This window comes from Argentina silus (assembly GCF_951799395.1).
Source record: "Argentina silus genome assembly, chromosome: 6".
In the NCBI taxonomy this organism is placed as follows: Eukaryota; Metazoa; Chordata; class Actinopteri; order Argentiniformes; family Argentinidae; genus Argentina; species Argentina silus.
In genome coordinates, this window is record NC_139660.1 from 754,262 (window position 1) to 768,787 (window position 14,526).

The 14,526-nt window shown below is 50.5% G+C and overlaps 2 protein-coding genes across 2 annotated transcripts in view; one reads left to right on the forward strand and one right to left on the reverse strand.

The window, feature by feature from the left end:
- LOC310805700 (SH2 domain-containing protein 4B-like) overlaps nt 1–514 on the reverse strand; it is a gene marked incomplete at both ends in the record, with an annotated part of 6,509 nt that extends 5,995 nt beyond the window's left edge. The window contains one exon of the mRNA XM_083671500.1: nt 487–514. Within this exon, the coding sequence (XP_083527626.1) occupies nt 487–514 (28 nt within the window). The remainder of the gene's footprint in view (nt 1–486) is intronic.
- A 34-nt stretch (nt 515–548) lies between these two features.
- LOC310805701 (centrosomal protein of 170 kDa-like) lies at nt 549–14,203 on the forward strand (the record flags this gene model as incomplete). The annotated part of the gene is given in 12 exon segments (XM_083671501.1): nt 549–552; nt 642–847; nt 1,168–2,238; nt 2,240–2,681; nt 3,240–3,284; nt 6,040–6,289; nt 9,049–9,259; nt 9,788–9,952; nt 10,426–10,514; nt 10,675–10,768; nt 11,150–11,201; nt 11,356–14,203. Coding segments are annotated over 12 exon segments (2,898 nt in total). The 3' UTR covers nt 11,625–14,203.
- Between the last annotated feature and the right edge of the window lie 323 nt (nt 14,204–14,526).

A 14,526-nucleotide genomic window follows, 5' to 3' on the forward strand; every position in this document is an offset into this window, starting at 1 on the left:
AGCCCTAATCAACCCCCTGACCCTAATCCTAACCCTAATCCAGCCCCTTGCCATAACCCTAGCACGAATCTAGCCCATAATCCAAACCCGAGCCCTAATCCAGCCCCTCGCCCTAACCCTTAGATTACTGGTTCTAAATTAGACTACAGATCATACAAACTACAGAGTCACTGGCCTTCATTCACCAGGAGAAAGGCACGATCAGATCAACTTTATTGTCCCAAATTCATCTTGGACACTTACAGCAAGTGCACTACAGAGGAGGCTGGTGGAGGTACAAATCGGAGGATGCGTGCATTGTAATGCATGGAATGAGTGTTTGATACCATTCCACATTCCATTCCATGCATTACAATGAGCCTGTCCTCCGATGTCTACCACCAATAACATGAACGCTACATAAAGATAAATAAAAAGACATGAAGATGGTTATGGATCTGCACGTTTTTTGAACCAATAGTATTCTCTCTAATGTGCTTAGCTCACCTAATGCCTCTGAATCACAGTCAAACATTTGTACTTAGTATAATGAGCACATGACTTATCACATGGGTGAAGGATGGTCAGGATAGCCAGGAAGGACTGGATTGTAGCTCCGCCCTGTCTCTGATGTCATTGTGGCATGTGACCGTGTCTTCCAGAAGCAGAAACGTTTGAGGGGGGCGTGTCCCTCCGCAGCGTTGGCTCCGCCTCCAGCCTGTCGGAGCGTAAACGGCGGACCCTCCCCCAGCTGCCGGGAGACGAGGCGAGGACCAGGCCAGGGAAGACGTCGTCCTCCTCTACCCAAGGACTGCGCTCCGAGATCGGGGAGAAACAGGACACTGAGCCCCAGGAGAAGCAGAGCCAGGTGAGACGGACAACATGTCTATCAATCAGTCAATGTCATTTCTGCATTCTGCCACACTGTCATTTCTGCATTCTGCAAAGAGTTGGTCACCAACAAAAACATCTTGAAATGACTGGAAAAATCACAAAATCACAACCTGAGCCTGAACCTCCACAGAGCAGCAGACTCTCCTGCACTTACTCTGAGATGAAATGGAGAGTGCTCTATGATTGAGATGTTCACCTTATAAACATGGAGAGTGCTTTATGATTGAGATGTTCACCTTATAAACATGGAGAGTGCTCTATGAATGAGACATATTGTTGTGTTACTGTGACCAGGTGGAGCATAAGGGCGACGGGGAGTGCCTTACCCCCGTGGACACACAGGGGGCGACGATGAGCAGCAAACACAACCACCAGACCAGGACCCCCCAGCACACATCCTCCTCCTCCTCCAAGCCCCCCCTCCGACCCCCCAGCAGTGAGAGGAGAGGGGAGGAAAGGAGGAAGCGCTCTGAGGACAGAGGCCAGCATGGTAAGGGAGGAGGAGGAGGAGGGGGGGACGGAGGAGGAGGAGAAAAGTCAGGCAAGCCTCTGGTCCGCCAGGGCAGCTTCACCATCGAGAAGCCCAGTACCCACGTCCCCGCCGAGCTGATCCCTCGCATCCACCAGCAGGGCAGCGGGGGCAGGGGGGGCGCGGGCGGGGGCGGGGGCGGCCGGGATCGGAGCGACTCTGCTGGCAGCATGGACACGGCGATGCTCCTGAAGGACACGGAGGCGGTCATGGCCTTCCTGGAGGCCAAGCTGAGGGACGACAACAAACTGGACCGGAGCAATTCAGCTGGCCACCCCTCCCACACCCGCACGGACCGGACCACCTCCTCCGCCTACCCCCCCCGCCGGGGGTCCCTCTCCCCAGAGTCGGACGTGGACACAGCAAGCACGGTGAGCCAGGCGGCAGGGGAAGGGCCAGCAGACAGGAAGGCGGTCCAGAAAAGGCGTTCCCTCAGCAGCCTCCACAAGGAGAAGAGCAGCCTAGGCTCCGCCTCCAAGGGCGTGGCGGTGGCGAGCACCAACGCCCGGGAACGTCTGGAGAGGAAGACCAAGACCAGGACGGACGCCGGCCGCCCCGAGGCTCGCCGCCCCGCCCAGCCCCCTGGCTCCTCCTCCTCCTCGCGGGTGCGCCAGCCCTCCCTGGACCTCACGGATGACGACCAGACCTCCTCCTTCCCCATCTCCGACATCCTCTCCTCCGACCAGGAGACCAGCTACTCGGGCCGCTCCCCGGCCCCCTACAGCCGCGCCCGCCTCACCTCCACCGACGACCTGCTCCAGTCCAAGATGGACGCCAGGAACGTCGGGAAGAACAGCAGCTCCCGGGGGAGCTCCAGGAGCCTCCAGGCCGCCACCCGCCTCGTCCCTGGGGAAGCAGGCCTCCCTGCCCCAGCCCAGACCCACCAGGGCCTCCCTGCTCCGCCGGGCCCGGCTGGGTGACACGTCGGACACGGACCTGGCCGACGCTGACCGCGTCTCCGTAGCCTCGGAGGTCTCCACCACCAGCTCCACCTCCAGGCCTCCGTCGGGCCGCAAGGGCCCGTCCCGTCTGGACATGCTGGCCCAGCCCAGGAGGACCCGTCTGGGGTCCATCTCGGCCCGGAGCGACTCGGAGTGCACAGTGGGCCGCGGCGGCGCCTCCTCGCCCCGCCTCTCGGCGGAGACCGCCCTGCGCCTGGGCCTGCGGGGCTCCACCCCCACGGACAACAAGATGGCGCCCCGCATGAGGGCCAACAGCGTGTCCAAGCTGAGCGACGCCAAGGCCAGGGTCACCACCTCCGTCCACAGCTCCCCCTCAGGTGAGGTCATAGGTCATCTCTCATCTCTTATCTCTTCTATCTTCTCTCTTTTCTCTCATCTCTCATCTCAGATAAACAACCAGGAGTGTTCAGTCATGTGACTTAGAGAAGGAGTAGAATGAGAATCGTCTCTATTGGGTTCTATTCTTGTCTTTACTGTCCTACCTCCAGTCAGCCCTTATGGCCAGAATGTCGGTCAGGGGAGGCTGGTGGAGGTAGAAAACAGAGGACGGAGGGTCACTGTAATGCATGGAATGGTGTTTGATACCATTCCTCATTCCGTTCCATGCATTACAATGAGCCCGTCCTCCGATTTGTACCTCCACCAGCCTCTACCTCCACCAGCCTCCCCTGGTGTGAGTCCAGGCCAGCCATCTAGACTAGACACGTTCTCCCTCCATGACGTCATCATAAAGTGACGACAGGTTCACCCTTCCTGTTGTCCTCATATCCGTCCCTGTGAGTGGTTCTGTTGTGGTCACTAGTGTAAACCATGTTCATTGTGTGGTCGTGTTGTGGTCAGTGTGAATCATGTTCATGGTTGTGTGTTGTGTCCAGAGAGCCTGCAGCCTGAACCTGAACCTACTGACGAGGAACTGCTGGGTACTGTACATACTGGGGCTGTGTGTGTGTAGTGTTCAGTGTGTGTGTAGTGTTCAGTGTGTGTAGTGCGCAGTGTGTGTAGTGTGTATTATTCAGTGTGTGTGTGTAGCGTTCAGTGTGTGTAGTGTGTATTATTCAGTGTGTGTGTGTGTGTGTAGCGCTCAGTGTGTGTAGTGTGTGTTATTCAGTGTGTGTGTGTGGTGTGCAGTGTGTGTAGTGTTCAGTGTGTGTAGTGTTCAGTGTGTCCCCTCCCCTCCATGCTGCTCCTACAGTGATGACCCTGAAGTTCTGCTCCAAACGTACACAGAAACAGAACAAACTCACTGGATCTGCTTACCTGAATGCTACCTTTACCTCAGCCATTAGCCTGAGCACAGACATTAGCATTACCACAGACATTAGCATTACCACAGACATACAGTCCATTTCCAATTGGATGAGGGGAGATTGTGAATGGCCCAAACACAGCTGACCAAGCCTTGTTTGAATCTAATTGGCTGTAAAACCTTATGTGACAGCGCCAACCCTGCCATGCCCAGTGTTCCCGGGTCAAGCCGACCTCATTGCTGATGCAAGACACAAGCAATGCTGTGGGAGCTTTGGTTTTTGTTGCTCAGGCTCCATCTAGTGGACAGATCTGGTCAAGACATACTAGAAATGGGAGTTGAATTCACTTGAAAAGTGGATCCAAACCATATTTCCCCTCTATAGAGAGAGCGTGGCGTGGGTCATCACTGAGGACAACATGGGTTTGCAGAAGATGTGACATTGTGGAATGCGGCGGCTTTTTAACATATCCTGCAAGGTTCTAACACCTTGTTGGACGCTTGGGTGGGGAGTCCTGGGTGGGGAGTCCTGGGTGGAGTGTCCTGGGTTGGGTGTCCTGGGAGGGGTGTCCTGGGTGGTGGGGTGTCCTGCATGGTGGGGTGTCCTGGATGGGGTGTCCTGGGTAGTGGGGTGTCCTGGGTGGGGTGTCCTGGGTAGTGGGGTGTCCTGGGTAGGGTGTCCTGGGTAGTGGGGTGTCCTGGGTAGGGTGTCCTGGGAGGGGTGTCCTGGGTGGTGGGGTGTCCTGCGTGGTGGGGTGTCCTGGATGGGGTGTCCTGGGTAGTGGGGTGTCCTGGGTGGGGTGTCCTGGGTAGTGGGGTGTCCTGGGTGGGGTGTCATGGGTGGGTTGTCCTGGGTGGTGGGGTGTCCTGGGTGGTGGGGTGTCCTGCGTGGTGGGGTGTCCTGGGTGGGGTGTCCTGGGTGGTGGGGTGTCCTGGGTGGTGGGGTGTCCTGGGTGGGGTGTCCTGGGTGGTGGGGTGTCCTGGGTGGGGTGTCCTGGGTGGTGGGTCGATGTGTATGAACAATAGAAATAGAAGTCTATTTCTATTTTATACTATTTCTACCGTAGACAGTCTGGCTGTGTTGCTGTTCACTGTTGTGATGTTCAGCTTCCACTGGGTCCGTTGCCCCCGGTGGTGAGAGACTGACATGGCCTCCTCCCTCAATGAGAACCTTTCATTACAGAAACAGCTGCTAAACCACTTCAGTTACGCCCTTCAGCTGAAACAAGGTTCGCAATGTTGAAAGGGATGTTCACAAGGATCAAAAACATATATTTAAATTCAATTATTCCAGTGATGTTAAGTTTCAGTACTAATTGTATTCATTTGAAAGTATTACATTTGGTGTGACGTGACCAAATATTGGGCTGGTCACATTCCACTGTGGATGTACAATAAGAAAACCAAACTGTCCAAATAAAACCTTGTACCAGTGGGCAGAGATTCCAGCTGTGAATCTGGGACACATTTCATGTTGTCTTGCATTGTCTTCTACTGTATGCATCACAAGACTTTTAGCTCATTGAGCTAAAGCCTAGACTCAGGTCCCAGGCCCTGTGATGAGTACATGTAACACAGGGGAGGCTGGTGGAGGTAGAAATCGGAGGAAGAGCTCATTGCAGTGCATGGAACCTAATGTGGAATGGTATCATTCACGTGTGTTTGATACCCTGCCTTATTCCCTTCCATGCATTCCATTCCGTTCCATTTTTGCATTTCACTGTATACTTGTATGCACAGACTAGTGGTCATGGAGACATGCTACATGCTACATGTTAGTGGACCCCACATATGTAACCTCCTACACCCCCAGTGTCTGACTCACTCCCTGGCTGGCTCTCATTGGATAAGGAAGCTGCCTTTGACAATTTAACCAATAATAACATTATAGTATATATTCAATGAACCCTAACTAACTGTGTGTGTGTGTGTATGTGTGTGTGTGTGTGTGTGTGTGTGCGTGCGTGTATGTGTGTGTGTGTGTGTGTGTGTGTGTGTGTGTGTGTGGTGTATGTGTGTGTGTGTGTGTGTGTGTGTGTATGTGTATACGTGTGTGCATGCGTGTATGTGTGTGTGTGTGGTGTGTGTGTGTGTGTGTGTGTGTGTGTGTGTGTGTGTGTGTGTGTGTGTGTGTGTGGTGTGTGTGTGTGTGTGTGTGTGTGTGTGTGTGTGTGTGTGTGTGGTGTGTGTGTGTGTGTGTGGTGTGTGTGTGTGGTGTGTGTGTGTGTGTGTGTGTGTGTGTGTGTGTGTGTGGTGTGTGTGTGGTGTGTGTGTGTGTGTGTGTGTGTGTGTGTGTGTGTGGTGTGTGTGTGTGTGTGTGTGTGTGTGTGTGGTGTGTGTGTGTGTGTGTGTGTGTGTGTGTGTGTGTGTGTGTGTGTGTGGTGTGTGTGTGTGTGTGTGTGTGTGTGTGTGTGTGTGTGCCCCAGCAGTCTCTAACAGGTGGCGGCGTCTGCCTCCAGAGTACGGCTCCACCTCTGAGGAGGAGTTTGGCTCCAACAGGAACTCCCCCAAGCACGGCCGCACCCACCTGCGACCACACCCAGTCCTACGGGGCACCCGATTGGCCGGCTCCACACCTAGCCCTGCCGTTGGCCCGGGGGGCGTGGTCATGAAGCATCGAATGAGAGAGCAAGAGGAGTACATCAGAGACTGGACCGCCCACAGTGAGGAGATCGCCAGGTACTCATCTACTCTCACACACACACACACACACACACACACACACACACACACACACACACACAGGCACACACGCCGGTATACACACTCATACAGTACACACACACATGCAGACAAACACATGCATTAGACACGCGTTACACACACACACATGCATGCGCACACACACACACACACACATATTTAACATGCAGTACAGAGAGGATCAGTGCAGTCATGATAGAATGATAGTATTATTATCCTAGTGTGTTCAGGGCCTGTTGAAGTACTGGAGGTTCTGTTTGACTGAAAGCCTTGAAGCAGCTGAGTGCAGCATGATGATCTGGTCTACCTGTGTGCCTGTCTGCCTGTCTGCCTGTCTGCCTGTCTACCTGTCTACCTGTCTACCTGTCTGCCTGTCTGCCTGTCTGCCTGTCTACCTGTCTACCTGTCTGCCTGTCTGCCTGTCTGCCTGTCTACCTGTCTGCCTGTCTGCCTGTCTACCTGTCTACCTGTCTACCTGTCTGCCTGTCTACCTGTCTACCTGTCTACCTGTCTGCCTGTCGCCTCGCAGCTCAGCCCAGTGACAGGGTTGTTTTCTCTCTTATCTTCCAGAAGTCGTCACTATCGGGCCAGGAAGTACGACTCTTTCTCTCCTAAAATCTTCTGTTAAAACCACCAACCCTAACCCTAACCTTATGACCAAGCCTAACCCTAACCTTATGACCAAGCCTAACCCTAACCTTATGACCAACCCTAACCCTAACCTTATGACCAAGCCTAACCCTAACCTTATGACCAACCCTAACCCTAACCTTATGACCAAGCCTAACCCTAACCTTATGACCAAGCCTAACCCTAACCTTATGACCAAGCCTAACCCTAACCTTATGACCAAGCCTAATCAGTCTGGAATTGGCGCGTCCATGTTTGGACTTTTAAATTGATTCTTGTAGAATAGAACATAAATGTGTCATGAGCTTAGTTCAACTGTCTTACCCCATAAGAACCAAAATATAGACTTGTTTTACTCTATTGTTTCTAAACAATGCAATTGTAAACACACAGCGTATAGCTTCATAACATGGTTAAAACTATAATGTTGACCTTATGGAGGTCAGTCCGTGCCTCCGTAGCTCCGCCTATGAAGTTGAGAGTGGATATATTTCTCCAGCCAACATCCCTCTGTTTACCAAAAGAAGTGGCGGGGAGCCCGCTTTGATGTTGTTTGAATTACGGATTGCACCTTTAAATGATGACCAAAAAGCCTAATTGTTTATGATGATGATCAATTATGATGATGTAGACAAATGTGACTGTAGTGAAAGCCTCCTACAGTAGTGATGTTCATGCCCATGGAAGGTCCTCACTACAGAAGCCAATAGCAGCCTGCAGAGCTTGGTTTCTGAAGCAGTGATACATGAACAGTTCCAGATGATGATCTGAGAAGGGACTTTCACACACACACACACACACATGCACACACACACACACACACACACACACATGCACACACACACACACACACACACACACACACACACACACACACACACACACACACACACACACACACACACACACACACACACACACACACACACACACACACACACACACACACACACACACACACACACACACACAGTGGTCATGAGACACTGTAGAACATTGGCCACTCCAGACAGAGAGTTGCTGTGTTCTTCTCTAAGGAGGAGGGACGGCTGGATCATCAGTTAGTGTCTCCCCCTTCCTCCCCCCTCCTCCCCTCTATCTCCCCCTTCCTCCCCTCTGTCTCCCCCTCCTCCCCTCTGTCTCCCCCTTCCTCCCCTCTGTCTCCCCCCTCCTCCCCTCTGTCTCCCCCTCCTCCCCTCTGTCTCCCCCCTCCTCCCCTCTGTCTCCCCCTCCTCCCCTCTGTCTCCCCCCTCCTCCCCTCTGTCTCCCCCTTCATCCCCTGCCTCTCTTCTACTTGACCTGGTCTTCACAGGAAAACTGAAGAGACAGCAGAGAAGGAGAGAGAGAGAGAGAGAGAGAGAGAGAGAGTGAGAGAGAGAGAGAGAGAGAGAGAGAGTGAGAGAGTGAGAGAGAGAGAGAGAGAGAGAGAGATGTATCATGCTTTCGTTCTAGGAGAGACAGTACTAGGAAGTCTTTAAACAAGGTATTTGTTGTTCTATCATTTTCATCTTTCAATTAAAGGAACTACAAGTAATCACATGCAGTTATTATCATAAGCACTCGTTATAACTATCACGTGCCTCTGTCACTGAGTCCATACTTGGCCTATGTGACACATCAAAATACCGCCATCTAGTGGCATAGATATGGAATGGTTCATTGTGTCGTGTGTGTGCTAGGTGTACGCTCTCTCCAATAATATGTAACCACATTTCTTAGATAACTAACCTTTAACCTTATTGTTTCTCTAATTCTGATGTCTGAACAGGTTCTGTCCCTGAGTTCTAGAACTGTGAGTGATATTATAACAGGTTCTGTCCCTGAGTTCTAGAACTGTGAGTGATATTATAACAGGTTCTGTCCCTGAGTTCTAGAACCCCGTCTGATATTATTTACCTTGCTAAAAACCCAGCTGTTCAGGCAGGCTTTTAATGTATGTTATGTATGTTCTGTGACTGTCCTCCTATATTTTTGTTGACATTTAGAGTGCTTTGAGTCCATGAGAAAGCACTATACAAATTGAATGTAGTATTATTGTTGTTGTTATTATTATTATTAGAACAGATTGTGTCCCTCAGTTCTCGAACCCGTCTGATATGTCATAGGTTATTTCCCTGTGTGCGTAGGATCAGCCAAGACCTGGCCAAGGACCTGGCCATCCTGGCGAGGGAGATCCACGACGTGGCCGGAGAGATCGACTCGGTCAGCTCCTCCGGCACGGCGCCCAGCACCACGGTTAGCACAGCCGCCACCACGCCCGGCTCCGCCATCGACACCCGGGAAGAGGTAGGCCGCACGCAGGAGGGCATGCTCAAGGTGCTTCACTTTACCTTATTCTCTCTCTCCTTCTGTTCTTCCTTCCTCCTCCATTGCTTCTGCTAGCACTCAGCGGCCTTGGCTTAGCCCTTTGCCTTGGCTTAGCCCTTTGCCTTGGTTTAGCCCTTTGCCTTGGCTTAGCCCTTTGCCTTGGCTTAGCCCTTTGCCTTGGCTTAGCCCTTTGCCTTGGCTTAGCCCTTTGCCTTGTAGGCTAACAGCTGTTACACAACCAGATGTTATTATTATCAATATGCTCATGATGCTAACAGGCTTTCATGACCAGTGACCATTCCTTCATCTTCTGCTAATGTTAACCTTTACTGAACTCTTGTCATGGATTTGATAGATATTCTTTGAGATTGTCCAACTCATAACTATAAACTTTAAATATACAGTGTATATATACAGGTAACAAACCTAAAGGGTATTGTATGATAATGTTCCATTGATGGTTTTGAACAATCAGTTATAAGCAGTCATATAATAATCTCTCTCTCTCCCTTCTCTCCCCCTCCCCTGGTGATGTAGCTGGTGGACCGTGTGTTTGATGAGAGTCTGAACTTCAGGAAGATCCCTCCCCTGGTCCAGACCAAGGCTCCTGAGATCAACGGTCGCCCTGTGGAGCTCCGCCCCCGCGCCCCCGACAGCCTGGACCCCCACGCCCTCCGCAGACGCACCTGGAACAGAGACGAGGTGAGAGAGAGAGAGGATCGGAGGGAGAGATGAGGAAATGTAGGGGGGGAGGGAGAGGGGAGGGGAGAGGGAAGTAGGGGAGGGAGGGGTGGAATGAGAGCTTGCTACCTTGTCTCCCTCCTTTAGGCGTATTGGAAGTACAATTAGGGTTAGAGTTGGGGTTGGGGTTAGAGTTAGAGTTGGGGTTGGGGTTAGAGTTAGGGTTGGGGTTAGAGTTAGGGTTGCTACTGGTTTTAATGACATACAAGTCCTACAGAAATACAATCATAGATGGATTAGTCCAGTCAGGATTCTGATTCACGTGTTTGATATTGTATCTATTTGTTTTGTCTGTCTGTCTGTCTGGCTGCCTGTTTGTCTGTCTGTCTGTCTGTCTGTCTGTCTGTCTGTCTGTCTGCCTGTCTGTCTGTCTGTCTGTCTGCCTGCCTGTCTGTCTGCCTGTCTGTCTGTCTGCCTGTCTGTCTGTCTTACAGGCTGTGTTGGACAGTCTGCTGCTCACCTCCGTCTCTCAGCTGTCTGGCAAAATCAGACAGTCTGTCGACAAAACAGCCGGCAAAATCAGGTAACAAATCAAGCTCTGAAAGGAAATAAATGAAATGATTGATGTCAAGGTAATTCCTCAGTGAGATTTATACATCTATACAGTATTTGTATATGTTGCACTATTCCTGTACAAAGACAACATGTGATGGACTCTCCTCTGTCTGATTTGCTGTTTTCAGAATCTTGTTCAAAGACAAGGACAGGAACTGGGACGAGATTGAGAGCAAACTGAGGTCTGAGAGCGACATACCGCTCCTCAAAACGTCCAACAAGGTACAGCATGGCCAATGAGGTTGTCAGGTTCTCTCTCTCTCTCTTCTATCCCTCTCTCTTCTCTCTCCTCCCCCTCTCTCTCCCTCTCCCTCTCTCTCTCTCCCTCCCCCTCCCCCAGAGTGGCATACAGAGTGTGTTACTGCTAAGATGTGGCCAATGAGGTTGTATGTTACTGCTAAGATGCCGTCTTGGCCAGGTCTTCCTCATTGATCTGAAGGGACTTCCTGCTTAAACAAAGGTTCAATAAATAAGTGTTTAATATTCTGCAGCCATAACCATTACAATTAAAATTCATTGTTTACTCTCATCTATCTCCCTGCCTTCCTCCCCCTCCCTCCTCCCCCCCCCCCCCCCCCCCCCCCCCCCCTCCCACCTTTACAGGAGATCTCCTCTATTCTGCTGGAGCTGAAGAGAGTAGAGAAGCAGCTACAAGGTAAGACACACACACACACACACACACACACACACACCATACACACACACACACACACACACACACACACACACACACCATACACACACACACACACCATACACACACACACACCAGCTCCTCTGTCTAATCCTCCCCCACCCACCCCCTACAGTGATCAACGTGATGGTGGACCCTGACGGTACTCTGGATGCCCTGAGCAGCCTGGGTCTGACCAGCCCCACCACCCCCACCCCCACCCCCGCCCCCACAAAGCCCAGGACCGGCCCCGGCTCCCAGGGACTCCCCCAGCCGCAGGACGCCCTCCCAGGGCCAGGGCCAGGGCCAGCCAGGGGACACACCGCCTCCCCAGCCCCCTCTGGCCTCCACCTCACCACCCGCGTCCACCCCAGTGGAGAAGAGAGTGCCATTGGCCAGAAGTAACAGGATAACCCCCTTATACTTCCTTTCTGCAGACTGGCACCAGACTGACACTGTGGTCTCGACTACTTCCTGTCTGTAGACTGGTACCAGACTGTGGTCTAGACTGCTTCCTGTCTGTAGACTTACCCTGTGGCGCAGACTGCTTTCTGAGTGCCTCCCCATCTCTCTTCTTCTACACCCTCTCAATCAGCATCTGCTCAACAGTCAGCTGTACTGGTGGGGCAACTGAGTAGCCTGTCCCCTCAGCGCCAACACTGACCTCCTCCAGAGAGTCCTCCTTCACCACTGACCTCCTCCAGAGAGTCCTCCTTCACCACTGACCTCCTCCAGAGAGTCCTCCTTCACCACTGACCTCCTCCAGAGAGTCCTCCTTCACCACTGACCTCCTCCAGAGAGTCCTCCTTCTGAACGCTTGTCTGCGTCGTCAACGTGAATCTCACTAATCTAGTTTAGTCGCCGGTTCTTCAGGATTCACTGGCGTTTCAGGAAACTTAATGTTCTTTTAGTCGAGTAATTCAAAATGTAATTTACCAAAGCTAACAGTAGCCTAGCGTTGTTTTTCTATTGGGAGGTCAGGTTTCGCCAGGTGAACTGGTGTGTCGCAGGGCAAACTTACAGTCCGACCTTTGACATATGTTTTAAATGGTAACTTATCTGTATTGCTGTTAATCTGTTTTCTATATCCAACACATTTGTCACACAGAGGTGTTGCACACATTTCTCTAAGACGTCGATGGATCAACTTTGTCTAAAATAAAACAGAATTGTTACAGTGGTATGCAATTCTGTCAACTCAATTTTGATATTTTGGAACCGTTTCAAACGATGTTACAGTACAGGGCATACTGTCGGGGAAACTGATCCTGGACCTGACAGACACTTTACCAACGATGTTACAGTACAGGGCATACTGTCGGGGAAACTGATCCTGGACCTGACAGACACTTTACCAACGATTTTGCTTTGGTATTTTCCTCTTTTGGCCTACAGTACATGTGTGTGGTATCTTTGTAAACTGGAAGTAAACAGATTCTTATTCTAACAGGATCTTTTAATCTTGGGCTGCTGTGACCCAGACTTGAGGACTGCAGCTCTTTATACCCTGACAGTGACATGTTCTTCTCTGCAGTGGGAAACTCTACTTCTATAGTTGATTATTGTTTGTTTACAAGACAGCACCCTTGATGGCCTTGTCTGGAGAGAGCTGCTGCTAGTTCCCATCCCTACGAGGACCCCCTCTGTCTGCTAGTTCCCATCCCTACAAGGACCCCCTCTGCCTGCTAGTTCCCATCACTCCTAGGACCTCTGCCTGCTAGTTCCCATCACTCCTAGGACCTCTGCCTGCTAGTTCCCATCACTCCTAGGACCGCCTCTGTCTGCTTCCATTTTGTTGATACTTACCATATTAGGACCTGCTTCATCTGTATAATATTTCACCAGACAACATTGTAACCACTGTGTTATTGTAACACGGACTTGAGGATATGAGTGACTTACAGCACAGCAGCATCCATATAAGTATCCTTTGATTGGACTTTGACTGTCGAGCTTGGTGTTCTACACATCCATCAGAGTGATGTGATACTCAAGCTCCTACCTGTAGATATGAACGTCCTGATTGGGTATGGTTGATGCTAAGCGGGATGCTTGGGATGGCTAGATTCTGACATCAACCCATTGAAGTTGAGATTCTAAACTGTTAACGGTTAGGGTTGGGTAAGGACTATGGTTACGGTTAGGGTTAAGGTTAAGGTTAGTGTGAGGCTGTAGGGTCAGGTCGTCCCAAGGATCCCACTTAGCATCTACCAGTTGAGTTTGCTGCTTATATCTAGTTCCTCTGTGGAAAGGTAGCCTCTCCATCCCCTCCCATCCTCTCTATGTAAAGATACAGTACGTGTTGTAGGATAAGATGAGTCCTTAGTCAGTATGTAGACGCTTAGCTAAGCAATAGTGAAGTTCGGTACCAGAAGACATGCTCTCTCTTTCTTCTCCATTTTGTGTACAGATTTTTGATGTCACTAAGTGCCCAGTTTTAACTTGTAGTAATCTGGCATTTTCTAAAAGGTGAGAGACCGTTATGTAGTGGACTGAACCTTTATCGTTTTGCACATCGCGTTGCGATGACTTGTTGTTATTTTCCTGTGAGGATATGAAACGTGTCAAAGACTGTTCAGATGTCAAAGACTGTTCAGATGTCAAAGTGGATGGTGACGGGACACACAAGGACAAAAGCCGCGTCGTCACCAGATATCAGGATTGGATGCCTTGCCTCTGTGTAGCTGTTCTCTTACTAGGCTCTCTTAACCGTAACCTCCATGTTTGTCTGCGTTATGCGTACATACAGAAGACCGTGGCGGAGTGATCAAGTGCTCGGTACCTTTTTTACGTTCTTCTTTTTTTTTTTTTTTTTTTTTTTACACATTTTGTCATCTTATTAGTGTTTCTTTTGTTTTTTTTTATGTTTTTTTTTTAGGTTCGTGTACCACAGTTTTATTTATTTTTTTGTTATCATGTGTTTTATTGTTGCAATGTGTTCATGTACGTTTCTTATTTACAGTACATCTGTTACTTATTTTCAATAAAATGAAAATGTTTGAATCCTTCGACTGAAACCTTTCTTAGCTGGAAACCAAATGTTATTGATGGTTGGTGACACTGATAGAGGTTCAATCCCTGAGCATCTCTCTCTCTCTCTCTCTCTGTCTCTCTCTCTCTCTCTCTCTCTCTCTCTCTCTCTCTCTCTCTCTCTGAGAGTTATTGGAGAACCACCAATTCAGTCTCTGATGATAAATAAATAAACTCAAACTAAAACAAAAATACTGTCAAGATTGTATTTAGTTAAAAACACTGCATCCCATGTAGGAGCGGTCACCAGCCCCTCGATCACACCTCTGCTGGGCCT